General features: G+C 53.5%; 2 protein-coding genes across 5 annotated transcripts in view; both read right to left on the bottom strand.

Moving 5' to 3' along the window:
- Window positions 1–12,975, bottom strand: part of FAM222A (family with sequence similarity 222 member A) — a 50,452-nt gene extending 37,477 nt beyond the window's left edge. Inside the window, exon 1 of the mRNA XM_039362826.1 lies at window positions 12,872–12,975. The gene's annotated coding sequence lies outside the window, so the exon portion shown is untranslated. The remainder of the gene's footprint in view (window positions 1–12,871) is intronic.
- On the bottom strand, window positions 9,399–18,590 carry MVK (mevalonate kinase). 4 transcript variants are annotated; one of them, XM_039362833.1, is made up of 11 exons: window positions 18,480–18,590; window positions 18,207–18,294; window positions 17,817–17,964; window positions 17,157–17,304; window positions 16,433–16,588; window positions 16,066–16,169; window positions 15,713–15,758; window positions 14,672–14,762; window positions 14,085–14,201; window positions 13,758–13,911; window positions 9,399–13,122 (listed from the first exon to the last, which is right to left on the bottom strand). In XM_039362833.1, exons 2-11 carry the CDS (start codon window positions 18,282–18,284, stop codon window positions 12,971–12,973), a joined length of 1,194 nt encoding a protein of 397 aa, XP_039218767.1. In that variant the 5' UTR covers window positions 18,285–18,294; window positions 18,480–18,590; the 3' UTR covers window positions 9,399–12,970. The 4 variants fall into 4 exon arrangements, with proteins under 4 accessions (XP_039218767.1, XP_039218768.1, XP_039218766.1 ...); XM_039362834.1 differs by having other exon boundaries at window positions 18,207–18,291; window positions 18,480–18,561; XM_039362832.1 differs by having other exon boundaries at window positions 18,207–18,291; window positions 18,405–18,520.
- Window positions 18,591–18,617: the final 27 nt, after the last annotated feature.

Genomic DNA, 18,617 nt, shown 5'->3' with positions numbered 1-18,617 from the left:
ATGTTGCAAAGCCCCCCTCCCTCCCTGGGGCTTATTTGTGCTGTGCTCCCCCTACCTAGTTTACTGCCAGTGACATTCAGATGAATAGCCACTGTCAGCCGTCCCCAGTCCTGCCAAGAGGAGGTGTCGGCGTGATTTATGACGCTATCTCTGGAAGGCCGTTCCCACATTTGGTGGGCAAGCAAGCGTCCCACCTCCGCAGGCAAACAGTGCTTCCTCCTCCTCTCCCTCCATCTCTCCCCCCACCCCCAACTTTGCTCCCTAGGGGGAAGAGGGTGGGGGGAGACAGGGGCAGAGAGAGGGGCTTCCCCCTGGATGCCCCAAGAGGAAGGGAGGCATCACGAGGGACCAGCTCAAATCTTGGTGGGCCCCAGGGTGGGGGGAGGCAGCTCAAAGACCGAGAGGAGGGGAAGCCTGGGGCCCTGGCACTGCCCTCCCCTGCACGAGGCAGTGTGGTGGGTGGTCTCCCACGACGTGAGAGAGCCCCCTCCCAGCCCAGCAGAGTCCCCAAGGAGCCTCTCCAAAGGGCAGCATCTCAGAATTGCTGGCTTTCCTGCAGCCGGCCCCTCTCTCGGCCAGCCCCATGGATGTGGGGAGGGAGGAGGGTCCCTGTTAATAAACAGATGCTGGTCTTGTCAGTGGCAGAGAGAATCTGGCTCCGGGTTCAGCCCGGCCGGCAGCAAATGTGACTCCTGTCCCTCGCGCTTCCTGACATCAGGAAGGTGATTATGCCAATGCAGCTTTGATGAGCCCCCCCCCCAAAAGGCTGGTGGCTTCGCTTAAAGATCTTCCCTCCTTAACTGCTTTGTTAATTAAATCATTACTGGAGCTGTTTGACGGGACTGGCTTCCACACCACAGATCTCAGCCCCCTCCCTCCCTCCCTCCCTCTTTCCCAGCCCTCCAACTCCTGGGCGCACACCCTGGGGCCAGAGGATCGGGCTTCGGGCACTGGCGCTTCCTCTCCAGAGGGTGTGGCCTCTGCTAAATGCCGCAGGTTTGTCAGGGTAATGGACTGCGCCCAGCGGCAGAGATGATGCATGGATTCTCCTGCGGATCCATTACAATAAATACCCCAAGAAAGATTTACTGGGGGCGGGAAAAGGTCTCCGAGCTGCAGAGCAGCCTCAGCCAAAGATGCCACCTACTCTGGCTTCTTCCAGTCCAGGGAGGAGGCGATTGGGTGGCAGAGCCAGGAGCACCAACCTCTCCCTCCCCTCCGTCCAGACCCCCTTCTCTCTCCCCTCCCCAAGTGGATCTGGCCTTTTCCCTTCAAAATCCTCTGGCAAAGTGAAAGAATTCTGCAAACTGCACCAGGACAGCCTGTGGGCAACCCAGAATTCAAGAGCTGAAGGTCTGAATTACAAATGGGGGGGCTGTTTGTGAGCCCCACTCCGCCCTCTGCACTGCTCTCTTGGCAGCCACTTCTCCCCCCCCCCCCAGCAACCATCTGCAACCAAAGCCAGGCCAGGCCCCGAATCAATGAAATGTTAACAGCCAATTAACCTTCAAGGGACGAGCCTCCAGCCAAGAGGCCTGGCTGTGCGCACCTCCAAAGGCTCCACGTCCCTTTCTCAGATTTGGAGGGCAGGTAGGCAGCCTGGCAGGGAGGGGTGGGAGACCCCACCCCTCAAGACACTCTTTCCCCTACAATCCGTTTTAAAGCAGACCATTGAAGACAGGAGCTCCAGTATCTGAGATCAGGAAGTTACAAGCCCCATCACACATTCCTGTTTAGAAAAGCCTGCCTAAATATCCTCCTCTAAATATTTATTTCCAGAGCTCTTTCTTCCTCTCACAAGCAGCATTTTTAAAACGCGTTTAGTAATGTTATCTGAGACCAGAATGGTGTCAGGTCATATACTGACAGGATACAAACCATTTTCTCTTTGATAAATCCTGGTCAATCAGGTTCAATGTTCCTGCTAAGCAGTGATTCAAAAACCACAACGATGGGAATTCACACACAACACACAGCAAGAGCAACCTGTCCCGAAACCATGTCCTGGAGGCAGCTATTGTCCCAAGTCCTCCCTCAAAATTCTCCCCACCCGTCATGTCAGCTCCACCGAACCACTTTCCTTGCAAGAACTGGCCAGCCACTTTAAGACCCGATGCTTGAGTTTTCCTCTCCCCGTCCCTTCTTCCTTTATGTCATATCCCTCAGACGGCTGAGCATCCCACAAGACACAAAACTGTTTCGTGAGCCACGTTGGCCTGTGTGCCGGAAGCGACCCCAGGCCTGCCCCATCCTTTCCGGTCCTCAGGCCCCACCGCACCAGCGGCTGCTCCCCACCACTTTGCTTTTTGCCGACAAAGCAGGGTGTGACTCCTCTAAGCTCCTATTTGTGTCATTCCCCACCTGCCACCGTGAATCAAAGGCAGTGACACGCACACGCCAGAGCCCTTTCTTCTCATATCAGTAATGCAATTTCCAAGCTACATTGTGACAATGGTGTGTAATTAAGGTGTCAGTATATCATTTAGCCTTTTCAGTGGGAAAAAGGAGGATGCCGAATCTCCCTCGGTGGAGGAGGAGAACAATGCAAAGGAGGGGAAGGCGGGAGAGCCAAAGCGAAGCTGAAGTTGGCAAGGACAAAAATATCTTTTTCCATTTCTCCTCTGCTTCCCCTTCCTGGATGGAGGAACCCAGGAGCGCGACTCCCCTCAGCCCTGCGGTTAAAGGGGCTCCGGGCTCGCCAGTGGGGAACTTGGCTCCCGAGCTGCGGCTGAGCTAGAAGTCCCAGGGCCTCCCACCAGCAAGGCGCATGGCCCACAGCTCTGCCGTCAACGCCCAGCTGTTAGCCTTGGAACAGAGGGCCAGCAATTGGGGGCTTCTGCCCCTGAATTCTTGGGGGGGGTGCTGGAGTATATGAGCCCCCCAAACAACCACCCATCCTGGCTGAGCTCTTCGAATGAGCTCCAAGTGGAGAGAGCATTTGCCCGGCTGCTCTTAGCCTCTTCCTTGCTTCTCTTCCGCTGGGACCAGCTGGGCCTTTTTTTTTTTTTTTTTTTGAGCAGGGGAGGGGAACCATCTTTGGCCCGTGGGGCAGAAATGGCCACCACAGGTCAGCAGGTCCACTCGGTGGCCAAGCAAGGAGGGAAGAAGATCCAGTTGCAAGAAAGTTTTGTGCAACCGCCCCAAAGATCTCCCCTGCTCCCTCCTGCCACTGCTCAACGGGGGGGAGGGGGGCAGCAGTGGCTACAGGTGTCCAGATCCTCCCGACTCTGTGGCTGAGGGAGCCTCGTCCCTGCTGACCTGGGAGACGGTCCCTTGGGGACAGAAAGAGCAATGGGGCTCTGGAACTGAGCGGTGGGAAGTCCACCACCGGGCCTCACTGGGACCCTCTGCCCACCCCTCTCCAGCCCCCCCCCCAGTGCGCTGAGTGGCATCTTCCCTTCCTGGGAGGCAGCCCTGCTGCTCATGTGATGTAGTTAATAAAAACAAATTAACCTGCATAAGCATTAATTTTCCAGCTACACATACATCCTGGCCTCATTAGAGTCATGATCCCAGGAGCCCAGGAGTTCTGGCACATGGTAATGAGTGTGTGCGGGAGGAAAAAGTCCCCCTTAATAGGATTTATTTATTGCAATTGCAATTCTAGGCACATGGCCCCAATCCAGGAGGAGGCAGAACCAGCTGGGGTCTGGCAAGACGGAGGCGGCCTTGGCTTGCTGAGCTGTAACCAGGCCTGGCACCAGAACCCCTTTGGTGCCCCTCAACCCAGCACAGAATCCTCCACTGCAGGGGGGGGGTCGAGGAAGCTGCTGTAGCTGCTTCCAGAGGATGCCCTTAAAATGCAAAGAGAGAGGGAGGCCAGGAGTTGGCTGTGGGTGGTACAGATGGCTCCCCTCCACAGCTAAAATCTGTCTCCACTGCTCCTTTGGTGCACACACACAAACACACACCGGGCACTCTCTGCAGCACACGAAGCCTGGCAAGTGACAGATTGTGGCACAAGAGGCAGGTGACCCACGGGGGAAGAGGTCGCCTTCCATTAATAAAGGCTAATTAGCAGGAAAGTGCATCAAAACAGAGCACTAAATAATTCAGAAGGGTGCAAAGAGGCTCATTAACTCCTGGGGCTCCAAGCGGTGGGGGGCTCTGAAGGAGACTCCAGAACAGCAGCCAAGGGAGCCCCCTTGGTGGCCTCTCCTGGATGGAGCTGGGGGGAGGGCTGCCAATGCAGGCAAACAGCGCAGTTCCCCTGCAACAGGCTGAAAGAACTACCGCTCCCATTGTCCCCAGCCTCGCCAGAAGGGCTGATGGACACCTGGTGGGTGAATCCTGCACGAAGCCCAGGCCAAAGGTTTCAGGGAAAGGGGAGAGGCAGCCCGGCCCTCTTGGCTGGATGGGAAGGGCTGAGCCGGTCTTCTTGAGGTAAACCCCCCCCCCCCACACACAGACCCTCAACATCAAGCAGAATTAAGCAAACTAAGTAAGAGGCCAAACACTTGTTCCTGCTCCCTAGGATTTTTTTAAAAAGTTATTTGGAAAAAGTCCACTGATGCTTTTTGAGTTTTTAAATTAAGAACATCTATCCTTGCCTGCTTTCTTTCAAGCTTTACCTTTGTTTTAAAAGCCGTCTCCCAGACCTTACGATCTTGCTGATGGAAGGGCCTTCAGATCTGTCAATGGCCGATGTAACTGAACACCAGTAAGGCTGAGAAAAAAAAGGGGGGGGACGCTTTTGTTCAAGTCTTAATGAGGCTGCTGGTGGGGGGAGGGAGGGACCCTCCCCCAGGGCCTCAGGACTCAAAGAGCATTTAAACCCATGTTTTGAAAACTCAGTTTTTAAGTTTGCACACAGAGATGAACCTTGGGTTCCCGGATGTGTTTCATGGCAGTTCTATGTGACTTACGCTTAAAATTCCTCCTGGTAACGTCCTCTTCTCTTCTACCCTCTCCTTCCATCTTTGTGCTCTTCTGGGTCTCATCTCCTCATTTACCATCCCATTTGCTCTGCTGCTTCCCATCCGGCATTTTTATAGGCATCCACTTAGGGTTGATCGGTGAGTCCATTTCCAGCCGATACTCATTTAATTGATCATCCTCTTTTATCCAAAAAGATAAATCTTAAGTCCAACTTATCCATTTAAGCAGCATATGACTAAGTTGCTCTGGCTTTGCATGATTTCACTGCCTCCGCCTGCGTTTTAATTATTTTGTTTTGGCCCCCCCTTTAAGTGCGCACTAAGCTACCAGATGCTTATGGAAGAGGGTGAATCCAAGGCAGGCAGGCAGCCATTCAGCCGAGGGCTTCAGCCTTAAAAGGGTCTTGGGGCCCTAGTAACTCACATAGCCCCCTCTTCTTTTGCACCTGCCTCAAAACCAGCTCACCCCCAGGAGGGCCCCTTGGCTCTGACCCCTCTCGTGGCCATAATGTGACCCTTGGGACACTCTGCCCCTGGATTGGACCCACATTCAGCCCTCATGGCTTTCCCAAGCGATGCCCTCTGGCTCAGCGGGCATCGGAAGGCAGGCAGGCAACCCACGGCCGTCTTCTCAGGCCTTTCCAGCCTTTCCTTTGGGAGAAGCAGGCCTGGGAACAGCCGGGCTCTCTTCCTCCTCTGCAGTCAAGTGGCTCTTGCTGGAAAAGGCAGCAACAGGAGGGATGTTTTTTGTTTTTAAAAAGAGAACAGCTTGTTCAAGGAATGCTTTTTACCTTTTTGCAGGATTACTGCTCGCCTCCTCCTCTCCTGTCCTTGCGAAGACAGTGAGGCTGCCCATCCTGCCCTCTCTGCCTCAGGGCCCCCCAGAAAAGCCTTGAAGCTGCTTCCCTTTCAGTGTGCCAGCCTCCCCCCCTCCCCCCCAGCAGCTTCCCTCCACTTCAGGCTTTTGTGCCTGGATGTTATTATTCCTGCTAATTAAAAAAAGGCCTGGGATGAAAGAGACAGAAAAGAGTTGTCCTTGTCTAATTGCAATATTAGAGCCATTATATTTCACACCTCCTCTGCACTGGTTGTCAGCTGCTTCATAATGTTCGCTCCTGTTTGCCGTCTGGTGGAGTGTTAACAGGAGTTTTCCATTATGCCATAAAACTCAGGGATGGGTGTCAAAGAAAGCGCCAGGGAAACGGCCCACGCAAAGAAGGAGGCTGGGGGGGGGGGCTGGCCGGTGACTTCCAAGCAGGTGGAGAGCTTGCTTTTTTCCTCCTCCCCCACGGAGGAATCTGTTCCAAAAGTGCTAGATGGAGCCTCCTGCTCAGAGGCAATCTACCTGCACACTCCCCTCCTTGCAAGGGAGGGGGTCCCGGCCAGGCTCAGCAACTGGCACAGCCCAGGACCGGCTGGGCTCGGGCCAGGCCTCCTGGCGACCAGGCGCAGGCTGGCTAATCTGCTCTGCTCGGCTTATGCAGCAGAAAATAAGTGGGCGGCTGAAGAGGCCAATCTGCTGGCTTTGCAAGGACACGCTCCCACGCCAGAGGCTCCCGTCTCGGAAGCAACGTGTCAGGCCCAGACACAGACAAGGCCTTATCTGGCAGAGCACACGGCGGCTGGGCTGCTCCTCCTGGCCTCCCTCGAGGTTCACAGCCACCGGGGGCTGGTCAGGGCCGCTACTGCCTTTCAGGCGCCTGGCTTAGCCTCAGCCCCAGATTTTGAGATGAGGGAACCAGATGGCCTAAACCAGCTGCACACACACATACACACGCAACCCGGGAGTCACCCGGTGCCCTCTTTTCAGATGCTAGCTGGCAACCAAGCGCTTCATTGGGTCTGGACAGGTGCAGGACGGTTCGGAAGGAAAGTGCCGGCCACAGGTGATCCATCCGGACACTTTGCTGCAACCCAGACAACTGGCCCGTCTCCTGGGCTAAACTGCTTTTCGATGTGGAGGAGTGAGCGGAGCATTATCCTGCCTGCAACTGAAGGGAAGCTTTCAGAGCTGCAAGACCAGCTGGTTCTGGAGGGCCTGGTGCAGGAGGCCATCCCAGCAGAGCTGCCAGTGCACCAGCCCAGCCCGGCCCTTTCAGAGGCTCTTTGGGGGAGAAGCAGATGGCGCAGCCTTCCCTGGCCTCTCCTGCCCTTTGACCGCTGGGCGGTGTCCAGAGGCTGGGAAAGCAGAGCCATGCCAGCCACAAAGGGCTCTCTCCCTTTGGAGGTCCTTTACAAATCAGAGGAAAGATACAAGCAGAGGTAAAGCCCCCCAAGAGGAGGTATAGACGTTCACCTGGAATTCAGACGGCTGCCTCTGAGCTGGAGGTTCTCTCCAGCATCAGCTGGGGCTGAGATGCCACGTGCTCAGCCAGGCCGTCTCCTGCTGCAACTTCAGAGGTAGCAGCACATGCCAATTCTCAGAAGAGGCCAGTTCACGTGGGCACCGAAAGCAGCTGGGGGGGGGGCCTCCTTCTCGGCTCACCCACTGCCTAACCTGAGGGGCCGAGCCAGGCAGGAGGGCATCATCCCAGCTCAGCCGAGTGGAGCTGCTTAAGTGGACTCCACCATGTACTCGGGCGATTTCAAACACAAGTAATGTTCATCCGCATGACAGGAAGTGAAATATTCCTTCACTGTCCGCAGTAAATTACACCCACTGGCCCGGGCACATAAACCATTCCTGCGCTGGCCGGCCCGCGTGCTCCCTCACCAGCCTCTCTGCCTCTGGCGGTAAATCAGCCGACAAACGGCTGCTGGTCACTCCAAGCCTGGAGTCACAACTGCTGCTGCTGGAGACTCTGCAGGACTACGGGGCAATTTATGCCCTGGAGCAAATATTTGGAGCATCAAGTTGGGCCCTGATAGCAGTTTCAGTTTCCACTTCCAGAAGGAACTTGATCCCGCGAACTGCTGGGCTGCTTTCGCTGACAGATCACCTGCCCTAGTGCAGATTGTGGCTGAAGGATCCCAGCACAGGTGTAGGATCAGCAGAGCTTCCTTTCCTTAGTGGGAGAGCCTGGTTTTCCCAGCCCATCATCCCTAGCCCTGAGATAGGGGCTGGCAGCCGGGACCATCTGCTCCCCCAGCAGCACAGCGCCCGGGCGAGCGGCAGCCCCTTTCTCCAGCCCTTGGAGCCGGGAGCCTCTCCCCTCCTCGGTTCGCCTGGCAGCGTAGGTACCATCCATCCTGGTTCACCTTTCAGGGGAGATCAGCAACATGTGAGGAAAGGATCCACGTGCAGCCGAAAAGGGAGAGGAGCCCACGGCTAATCCTGAGGCGCCCAAGAAGGGCGGAGAGGGAGTCCCTGCTTTCCTGAAGGAGGCGGAAGGTGAATCAGAGAAATAAATGTGCTTCTTCAACGTCCCCCGTCCTCGTGTTGCTGCATTTGGGGAGATGTTATTCCTGATGACAGACAAGGGCAATTATCTGTTATCCACCAGTAGTTTTAGCCTAATTTCATTACTGCTGTGCAATTCTTCCCCGGCCGCTAGTCTATCAATGTCTCCCAGAAAGGATTAGCCTGCATTTTCTTCATCTTCAAATGAATTTTAGCTGTCACTCCCTTGATGAATTGAATAGCCGGGGCTGCTAACCCAGGCGGGGAAGGGGGAGCCTGGGCAAAGCCAGATTGAAATGCAGTCGCGCGGCATCGGCTGGAGGCCTTGGCCTGCTCTGGCGGGGGCCTCTCGGAGGCCCAGGTGGCCCCACGAGGGACGGGCAGGGTGGGCAGCACAGGGAGCCCCCGACCCGGCAGGAAGGCTAGCTCGCCCCAGTTTCCTTACCATCCTCCAAATGAGGGGCAGCTCTACCACCAAGGTGAGCCCCGGCTGGCCACGGACCTTTTCTCACTTTTCACGACTCTTTGGGCAGCCTCCCAGCATCACACCAACCCTGAAGGACTCTCCCTTCCTTCACTCCGAACACATCTGCAAGTACTCTTTTGCAAAGCGAAGAAGCCTTAAGGTTATGCTCTAAGCCTGAGAGCGCAGCGATGCCTCTCCAGTCCCAAAGCCCACTCGGGGCGCCGGGTTTCAAAGACAGCAAAAAGACAGGGATGCAAACACACAATCCTGATGGCGTCAGCAGAAAAATGCAATATACGCTGAGATTTAAGCTGATCTCAGGCTGTTGCAGGAGGGGGAGGCGGAGGTGGAGAGGCTCCCTCAGGAGTGGCAGGACCCCCAAATTGCTTGGAAAACTCAATAAAGCCGAGGATGGATGTCACAGAACGCTAACTCAGCAACCCAAGAAACCTGACCTGCTTTGAAATCCAGCTGACCCGGCGGTGCAACGACATTTAATCTCCCTTGGATGCCCCCCCCAGAAACATCTGTCCGGTGGCACTGCTGGTTTGCCCTCCGTGCCTCCTACTCAACCTTGAAGTCCCCAGGCCCCCCCCCCGGTAATTGAACCCCACTTCCTAGCCTCCAACCTGTTCCAGCTGAGCTCTGTGCCGCTTTGGAGAAAACTCAATGGCAAATTATTTTTTAAAGAATTATTTAAAGGAATTTCTTCATATTCATAATTCATATTTTATTTCAAGACATCTGCTGCTGATTACATTACGTTTAACTAAAATTAGATGAAGCTCTCAGAATGTAATTAAGCCCCTGCCAAAATCCCTGGCCCACCAATACCAGCCGAGCACAGCGGGGAACGTTCGGAGCCTAATATGTAATTAGGAGCTATTTTCTAGCGGTTTTTAAAGTCTGAAAATTAGCTGCCTTTATTAATCACACAGACAAATATAAAGCCAAGCCAATGCTTGCCGAAATTTCTAAAAAGGATTTTTTTTTAATTACACACCACATTGCACCGAGACTCATTTTGAATGTTGATTTGTTGTGCACTGACATTTTGACAACTAGTTCTCAATTTGTCTGTCGTAGTTCGGCAACAACAAAGCCGACAGTAATACTTAACTTTCAAAACCTTCACGGTGCCATGGGGGGCTCCTGGGAGGGGATTCATGCCTTAAATCCATCACGGAGTAACAGGCTGCCACGGGTGCCCTTCCACGCTGGGTGAAGGAAGGCCAGGCCCATCTCACCCCCCCAACTGTAGAGTGAGCGTCTGCCCAAAGCGGTCCCCTTGTCAAAAAGATGCAGAAATTCACAGGCTCTCAGCAAACATTTACACACCCTCAACAATTATTGGCGGTGCTGCCTGATGACACCCAATTCTGCTCTCACTGCACCTCAAGGCGGCACAGCTAATTCCAGGCATCTGGGCAAGACCCTGGTGGACAACTGGGCCACGTGGCTTCTTCCCCCCTGGAGAGCTTTGAGGTCATCTGGGGCGGAGGGTGGGCTTCCCAGACCCAGGGGCTCCATCTAAGGGAGGCTCCCTGTGGTGGGGGGGGGGCAGAGACTTGGATCCTGTAATGTGGCCTTTCCTCCTTTGCCGGATCTTGGCCCTTGAAGGAAACACTCTGACAAGGGAGTAAATGGCAAGTCATCTCCCGGGACCGTGCCCAGCTGTTTTAGAGGGCACCTTGTCCTAGAGCTGATCTTTATTAACTTGGCTCTGACCAAAATTTCACACTCTTAAAGTTAAGAGTCGCAGGTCCTTCCACTCTGGGGACCAGGTGGATCAGGCCCCCTAGAAGGGTTCCAGAAGTGAGTTTTGGGTGAGGGTGACCCATTTCTGTTCTGCTCCGCGGTGGAAAATCCTGACCAACTCTCAAAGCTAAGCCCTAAGTAGCTGGGTGGGCTTTGGCTCAGAGGGTAGACAGTGAACCAGCCACTGCAGCTTGTAAATTGTGGCTTAAGTGTGTGTACAAAGTCAGGCAATTAAGGCTTGATGCAAAGTGTCAGCCCAGACATTGTTTTCCACTGATGGGGCCGTTTTCCCTCCCCCCCCCAAAGCAGGATTAAGAAATAGAGAACAAACTGCTGCTTTGGGAGGGGGCCACACTCTCTCGGCCAGCCTCCCTCGGATCTTAGAGAGCGGCCTGCTTTTCAGTTCCTGCTTTGACATTTTCTATCCTGACCCCTTTTTTCTCCTCTTATCTCCCCAACGCCATTGTCTCCCAAGCATCTATTCAACCGAGCGGAAAGCAGCCGCTGCTGACGTTGAGCATAAAACCATCTGCGCTGCCCAGCCTGGCTCTCCCACACCTGCCACTTCGGGGGAAGGCAGAAGGGACCCCCCCACCAGGGTTGAAAGGGTAGGGAGGGTGCTGCGGTGAGGCCCAAGGCAGGAAGGGCCCCCAAAGGTTGCTAGAAACCGACCCCAAGAAGGGGCAGGACGAGGAGCAGAGCAGCACCCCTGTGCCGGGCTGCTCTGGTCTGAGTCCCAGCAGGACAGAAAACAACTCAGCCGGTACAACCAGATGGGCTGCGCCCCCCCCCCCAGTCCAGCCAGCTTATGCCGGAGGAGGAAGACTGCTCCCCCATCCTCTTGGCAGTGGAGCATGGTTTCACAGGTTATGTAAAAACAACGTCATTTGCCCAGCTTGTTCATTAAGAGTTAAGACTGATTTTAATACAACTCTCTTTACCAGCCTGTTGCTCAATTATTCAGTGCTACAGGGTCAACATTTTTTTTTTTACACTTTTGATGCTTTTATTGGCACGTAGCTGAAAATTACCTTTAAACCGAAAGGAAGGTTATGCATTTTTAAAGTAGCTGAGCAAATCATTGGGAAGGGTATAAATAGCCTCACGGTTAATGGCAATGCTTTGGCTTCTCTTCCCGGCTGCTGGCCTCGGAGCGCTGGGCAACCTGCCGGTCCAGAAGAGACCGACCGGAGAGTAGAAGGCTTTCAGCCCTTTAAGTGCACCTGTTTAGCTTTCCAGAGCAGATGGTCTCACTGATCCACATTCCTACATCCCTGCACAATTGATCTCTGCCAGGGAGTGCCAAACCCGGCCTGGCTCTGCCAGCGTTTCCCTCCCGGAGGTGAGGCCGGCTCTCCGCTGCTCCTTCACGGTCCTTTTGCTCTCCCGCCTTTCTGGGCTGCTCTGGCCATTAGGAACCAATGGGGAGAATCGCGAGTCTTCCCTCCGCAAAGCTCCCCAGGTGAAGAGTGACGCTTGAGAAAAACTGGCCCTGCCGAGCTGCAAGAACAGTCACTTCCCTGCCCGAGAGAACCAGCGGAGACCCTCCCAGCCAGCTGGCCGGTCTCTGCTTCAGGGGTGGGACCCTGTTGGCCATGGGGAGGAGCTGCCCTCACCCACCACCCAAAATCAAGAGAGCCCCCCAACTGCAGCTCCCACAGTAAGTCGGTCTCTGACGCCCTCTGCTGTTCAGAAAAGGATCTGCGCCCACTGAGAAACCTCGCTCAGAGCAGTTGCAGGACCCCCCACAGTGGCTGTTGCTGGGAAGACCCTGCAGCCCAGGACTGAAGGAAGCCCCGACACAAAAGCTGTGGTCAGAAGAGCCATCTTTAAAACCAGCCTTTATTCAGAACCCCGAAAAGGGCATCCCTGGCAACCCCATTGGGGCCCAAGGCTCCAGTTGATTAACTGACCAAATACAATTAAGGAAAAAAAACCCAGCCCTGAGAGAAACATGCCTGTTACAAGGCGATTTAAAAGCCACCTTTTCCGTTTGCTTTCAAGCCACTGAGCACCTCATTAACGGGGGAACCTGCACCCCCACCCACCCACAGGCCAGGGAACGCAACAATGCCCTGTTCGGAATATTTCCCAGGCAGCATTAAAAATTAGAGGCAAATCAGAAGAGAGACAGTTAATAGCTCACATTCCCAAAGCAAACTTGCCAGGCCTCGTCAATTGGGGGGAGGGCTAAGAGGAGCTTGGTATTATGGGAAAGCCGCTAAGGAGCGAGTTCAGGAGACCTGGCAGTGTGCAAAAGGTGCAAGGAAGGATTTACACAAGTGTGCCCAAAGACCCCTCTGTTAGCAGTAGAGTCAAGTCAACGGCAGGGGAGGGGCTAGGAAGACCACGGCTACCTGCCCCTCGGCCCCCTGGTGCTTCTGCAGCCCCCACTCCCGCAGAGTAGACCTGCCCCCTTCCCAAACTGACCAGCCGAGTCCCGCCAGGCCGCCTTGGATGTCGCCTGGATGTCCCCTCCAAGTCAGGGCAGGTCCCAGGCGGAGGAAGACTCGGTCTTCATGGCCACCGTCAGCTGCCCGTCAAAGCCTTCTGCGCTTCCACTTTCAGGCCCGGCAGGCTGTGTGCGCTCACGCCAGGCGCCCCAATGACCGTCTCCCAGCACTCAAACCCGCAGCGGGTCAGGTCTCGGATGGCGCCTTCCACTGCCGAAGGAGCGGTGCCTGCCAAGAGATGGTGCCCTCCCAGTTAGACACCCAAACAGCAGACTTGGTTACCAAGCAGTTGAGAACGACCGGTGCCCAGAAGCTGCAGCCAAAGGAAGTGGAACCAAAGAGCCACGCATGCAGGCAGAGGAGGACGGGAACAGGTGCGAACAGCCAACGCTGAGTTTGCATCTCACACAAACAGCGAAAGCCACCTAGACAGGTGCTTTTAAGGAGCAGCGTGCAGGAAGGTGCTCTGAGTTATGCCTCAGCAGCATTCAAGTAGAATTTAAGCATGGTTTATGCTAGTGTGGCATTCACTGATGCTTCACAATAGAGTCATCTATCCCCTAAAGAAGTGTTTCTCAACTTTGACAACTATCCTGGCTGGGAATTCTGGGAATCGAAGTCCACAGGTCTTAAAGTTGCCAAGGTGGAGAAGCACTCCTCTAAAGGAGACTCATAAGCCACTGAAAGCAGCACCCACAGCTGAAAGCCAACGTGCCCCCAACAGCCATACTGCAACACATCTGTAGGGCTCCTTCACTTACACGCTTGATTATGAACTCAACCTACCCACAGTCAACAGAGAATTCAAGAGCAAGAAGGAAGCCTGGGCAAAGGAAGACAAAAGCCAGCTGGGGAGGACTCACCTGGTCGCAGCAAAGTGATGGCGCAGCCGCCTCCCCCAGCCCCGGTCAGTTTGCTATGCAGCCCATGGGAGGAAGTGACCTGGCAGATGCGGTCCAGCAGGGAGTGGCCAACCCCGATGCCATTGAGGAGATGCTGGTTGATGTCCACCAAGTCCTGAAAAAAAAAGCAGAGACACGGATGAGAAAAGACGTGTGTAGCTCAAGGAGGGAACATGCTTCGGACAGAACTGAGTGTGGCAAAAAAACCTTAGCTTGTTTTTTTTTCTTTTTTAAAAGCGGGGTCCTAATGGTATGAGGACAAAGGAAGGAATAGAGATAAGGGCTTACCTCCAGCCTGGAGTAGTGTTCCTGCAATGGCTCTTCAGTCATTGCCTCAAGAATACCTTCACATTCCCGAGAAATTGCGTCTATGGAAGTGAGCATAGGCTCCATGATAGTGGGAAACTGCAGGAGGAAAAATGATGGGCCAGGGGACAGGGAAGAATGGGGGGGGGACAGCAAAAATAAAAAGCATAAAGAATCTGAAAGAAGTCTTATTAGTATTTAAGCTATCTTGGCAGGGTTATAGGATTTACTTTTTAAAAAACACCCGCTTCTATTAAAGTTAGCAAGAAAGGGACCCTCATGAATGGCCTATTTAGGCAGAGCTGCAAAGAATATTTGGCTAAAATGATGCCCAGAAGGTCAAGGGTCAGAGACCCAAGCAATCCTGTTTTAAAGAACTCTTGGTGACCATCTCAAACAACCTGAAACACAGCAGCTGTCTCCTGCTTACTGACACTCCGCCAAGCTGTGCTTCTTCTACCGCCCCTCTCCAGATCATTCTCTCCAAACCTTAACGTATTTTGACATATCATCAGCTATAAATTCTAGGCGGTCACAAAGCCTCGGAGAGGAACCAGAAGAACAGGTACCTTTAGGAGCTTGTCTTTAACCCCCACAACCAGGATCTTGGTGCTGCGTGGAACTTTACTGTTAGTCAGTAAAATCCGTAAAGTGGGCACCCTGTAAAGAAAAAGACTCTTAAAAATCAATTCAACAGTCTGCAAATTGCTATGCAATAACTAAGAATGCAGACCCATCAGGCACAGCCAAAGGAGGAAGTTTTGCCTTTTATTTTCCCTATAGGACCTGGAAGTTCGCAGCCTGGGACAGGGTTGAGGATTTTGCCTCTTGTCTTTTTCCACAAGCATCTCCACTGCAGGCATCTGGAATTACAAGCCCCATCGTCCCCCTCCCCAGGATGACTGAAGCACCTGGTAGCCTTCACTTCTGCGAATGCCGCCCAGCCAGTGTCGCTCCAGAAAGGGACCGTCACTAGCTGAGCTTAATCGCCAATTAGAGCCACGCTTTAGTCAGAATTAGCTTGGCGTGTCCTAAGCGTTCTCCGAAAGACCCAACCAAGGCCCACATTTTCCAACCCAAAATAACTTTGTTTTTTAATAACTGCCAACAGAATAACTGGTGTCTAACATTAGCTGCTAATGGAGCAATTTCACGCCCTGCGAAAGATTCTAATGAAGTCCGATTAGGCCAAGCTGGCGGAAAGCAGGGGGAGGGAGGGGGAGCTGCTGCCGAGGCCTCTCCGGCAATCTCTTTTCTGAGCCCTGGCAACATTCAGCAGGCAAACTCTCCGATGGGATCCCTGCTTGCCGAAGGCAGCCTTGGCAACATGGGACCTCGGACCCAGAGTGAGATCCGTGGAAGGCTGCTGGGCTCTGCCCTTCTGCCTAAAGAAATTAATCAGCCTATCAAGGCTTTTCAGTGTTTTTAAATCAAAGCTTTTTAACACACTGATCATTCTGTAAGTCAAAACATTGAAGAAAACTATCTTTTCATGAAGGAAATACCAAGACATACGATCATGCTAAAAATACAACTCAATCTTAAAAAATGATTTTATAAAGCCACCAATTCTTGTTAAAACTGAACATTGATGCTCAAATGAACCTCACCTTTTCAGTGCAGAGATTTTTCCTGAAATATACCGCAAGGCTCCACCTAAACGTTTGGGAAAGAAGGAAAAAATAACAATTCCCCGGGAAGTTTCCTCTTTCCATATTCTGCAAAATTGCTCAATTTCACCTGAACTAGCAAGAGAAAAACATCTGGCCATTTATTCCTTTATCACGAACCAAGAGAAAGGAGGCCCTGGGGCCTACTGGAGCCAAAATCCCTTCCTGGAATCATAAGGAACATTTAAGGTGGCTCTCTTCGGCAGCCAGTACAGCACTTAAGAGAGGGGCAAAATCCCCTTACTGCGCCTGAGCTAGTTCAGAAATGCACAAGAAGGAAAGAGAACACCAACCCCATGTGCTCACAGCATTGTCCACTCCAGAAGGATTCCCGTGGATCACTTGCTCTCCTCGGAAGGCCAATCTGTTGATCATGTCCAGCTCCTCCTCGGTCCATCTGGAAGAGCAGAAGAGGCCTCAGTCGAGATCAGCCTGTCCCCACCCCCTTTTAGCAGCCCTCCTGGCCCTCCTTTGACCTGCTGCTTCTGGTCCTTTAAACTGGACAGGCTGAAAACTGCACCTGGGTCCCTAGAACTGGAATCCTCTCCTTGAGCAACAAATGGAGAGCTTTAAAATGACAAAAAGCTGCCATAACACATGCCCAGTCCTACCTGGACAGGTGGAAACCATTTCCCAGCTCCTCTCTTTCCCACTTCCTACCTAGCTACTTCTTGGCCCTCCTGTAGAGGGTAGCTGATGGCGCCGCTTCCAGAAAGCAAGGCCCCTGCCAGGCAGACCGAGTACGCTGCACTGGAGCCTAACCCAGCGCCGGTGGGCAGCTCAGACCAGACCAAGATGTCGACAGATGGCAGAACCCTGAAAGATAAGAACACGGCAAAAATTAAGTTTTGCAATTTCACTCCTTACTTTCCTCACACTGAGCAGAATTAAATAGTCTCTGCATGTTTCATGATGAGTCACAACAGGCTTACAGAAAGAGTAAGACCACAGAACCAGTTTTTCCTTTGCTTATTTTCTCCTGTGCTTTTCTAGATGTGGTGCCTTAGAAACAATTAGTCTGTAAGAAGTGTTATAGGTTGCCCACTCCTAGTTTCCTGAAGTTTTTTAAAGTAGATATAATCTGCAGCCTGATTTTAAATTCATGCAATAATAAAACATTATTTTTCCTCTGTTGTCTTTCACTGTCAGCCTTAGTATACTGTACCCCGATCTATCTTGTACTGCATGTTCTTTAGGATCTCTATTAACAGGCATCTACACATTCACTAAACCCTCCTGACATTCCCAGAGGAGGGCAGGGTAGCTCCACACCCTCAATCAACGCCTCCAAATTCTTCATGTGGAAATTGGCAAGACAGGTTTGGCAATCCTGACTGCCAGGAGCAAAAGAGCCACACAGCAAAGGTGAGACCCCTACTCTTACCCATATTTAGATGCCACAGATAAGTACAAATAAAGAAAGGCTGCAGCAGCTACAGTCTGGACTGCTTCGTGTCCGTTATCGCCCCCCGCAAACGCTTTCAGCTTCTCCACTTGTTCGGTGCTGGGCGGCTGCGCTTCAGATAGTTCAGCTGAGGAGAGAACAAACAGCAGGAGATATCACCTTCTATGCCCGGAAAGGGAGGCGAAACACTTCCTTCAGTATCTTTGAACAACCCTTTCTAATTATTTCAAATGGATCAGGGTAACACCAGTGACAAGTCACAGATCAGTTTCTCTAGGGACAGAGTTTGACTGATACAATTTTGAAAACATGCAGCCCGATTGTAAGGTAAAGACGATCAGATGCTCTCATGAAATCGTTGAGAGGCTCGCAAAGGGAGTTAACAGGCCCAGGAGTCAATGGAAAACCTAGCCCTGTGCACTGTTCTCTGGGGCCACAAACCAAAAGCTTTAAGATAAAGCTGATTTTTGGAGCTCCGCAAAGAAAGTGAAACATCGTAGACTGAGGACAGCAGGAGAGGAGGATGAGAGGCTGCCCCTTGCTGCTTTTCTGGATGCAAACCAGCCCCTTCCCCGACAGCTGATCTGGATCCGGGTGGAGGGCAGGAAGGTAGAAGTCCGCAAGGCGTCTTGGGCCTACCTGAAAGCGCTGCCAGCAGGGGCTGGAGCTCAGCAGCCTCCCAGCTCGATCTGCTCCCGAGGTTAGGCAACTGCAGGGAGAGCTTCCCATCCTGGCGCGGAGTCATCCGAAGGAAAGTTCGCAAGTCCAGGGCAGTCGCCAGAGCCACCTGCGGCCGGGAGCATCGGAGGAAAGCCGCAAGGTGTTAGTCCTTGGTGATCATTCTGGGGCTAATTATTTAACTAATTAAATGAATAATGGACAAAGTACTGAAAAGTAGGAGAAGGCCCTCCTCCTCCCTCGGCTGGCTGACTGTCAGCGCCCGGCCTTTACCGCCCCTTGGGGCGCAGAGCACAAGCCGGCCAGGACCCCGCAGGCGGTGGGGGCCCTCCGGGGCGAGCGCGACCCTACCTTCCCGTGCACCACGGCATGCTCGCCGTGCAGGATCACCTTCCCCGGGGCGGAAACCACCAGGCTCCGCTTCCACATCGCCTCCCTGCTGAGAGAAACGCGCCGTCCGTCCAAGGGGGGCACAGAGGCCGCCGCTCACCGCCCCCCCCCGCCGCTCCACTCGGGGCCCCTGAGCCTCCTCGGCCCGAGGCACTCTACCTTTCTCCCTCGGGGTGGAGGTGGGGGGGGGGTCTTTCCGCGCAATGCATGCTGGGCCGGCGGGGAGACCCTCACCTGTCCCTACCGCCGCTCCAGGTGAGGCGATCATTCCGAAGGGGCGTGGCCGATACGCCGCTCCCGCCCAATCGGACTATAGTAGCGCCAACTTTCCTTCCCCCGATTGGCCACTCCTCGCAACACGCGCGTCCAATC

The sequence above is a fragment of the Crotalus tigris genome, unplaced genomic scaffold, assembly GCF_016545835.1.
Source record: "Crotalus tigris isolate CLP2741 ecotype Arizona unplaced genomic scaffold, ASM1654583v1 scf7180000019478.12717781048:2074007, whole genome shotgun sequence".
Lineage (NCBI taxonomy): Eukaryota > Metazoa > Chordata > Lepidosauria > Squamata > Viperidae > Crotalus > Crotalus tigris.
The sequence above is the reverse complement of the archived record's forward strand: the minus strand, read 5'-3'. Positions and strand labels throughout refer to the sequence as shown.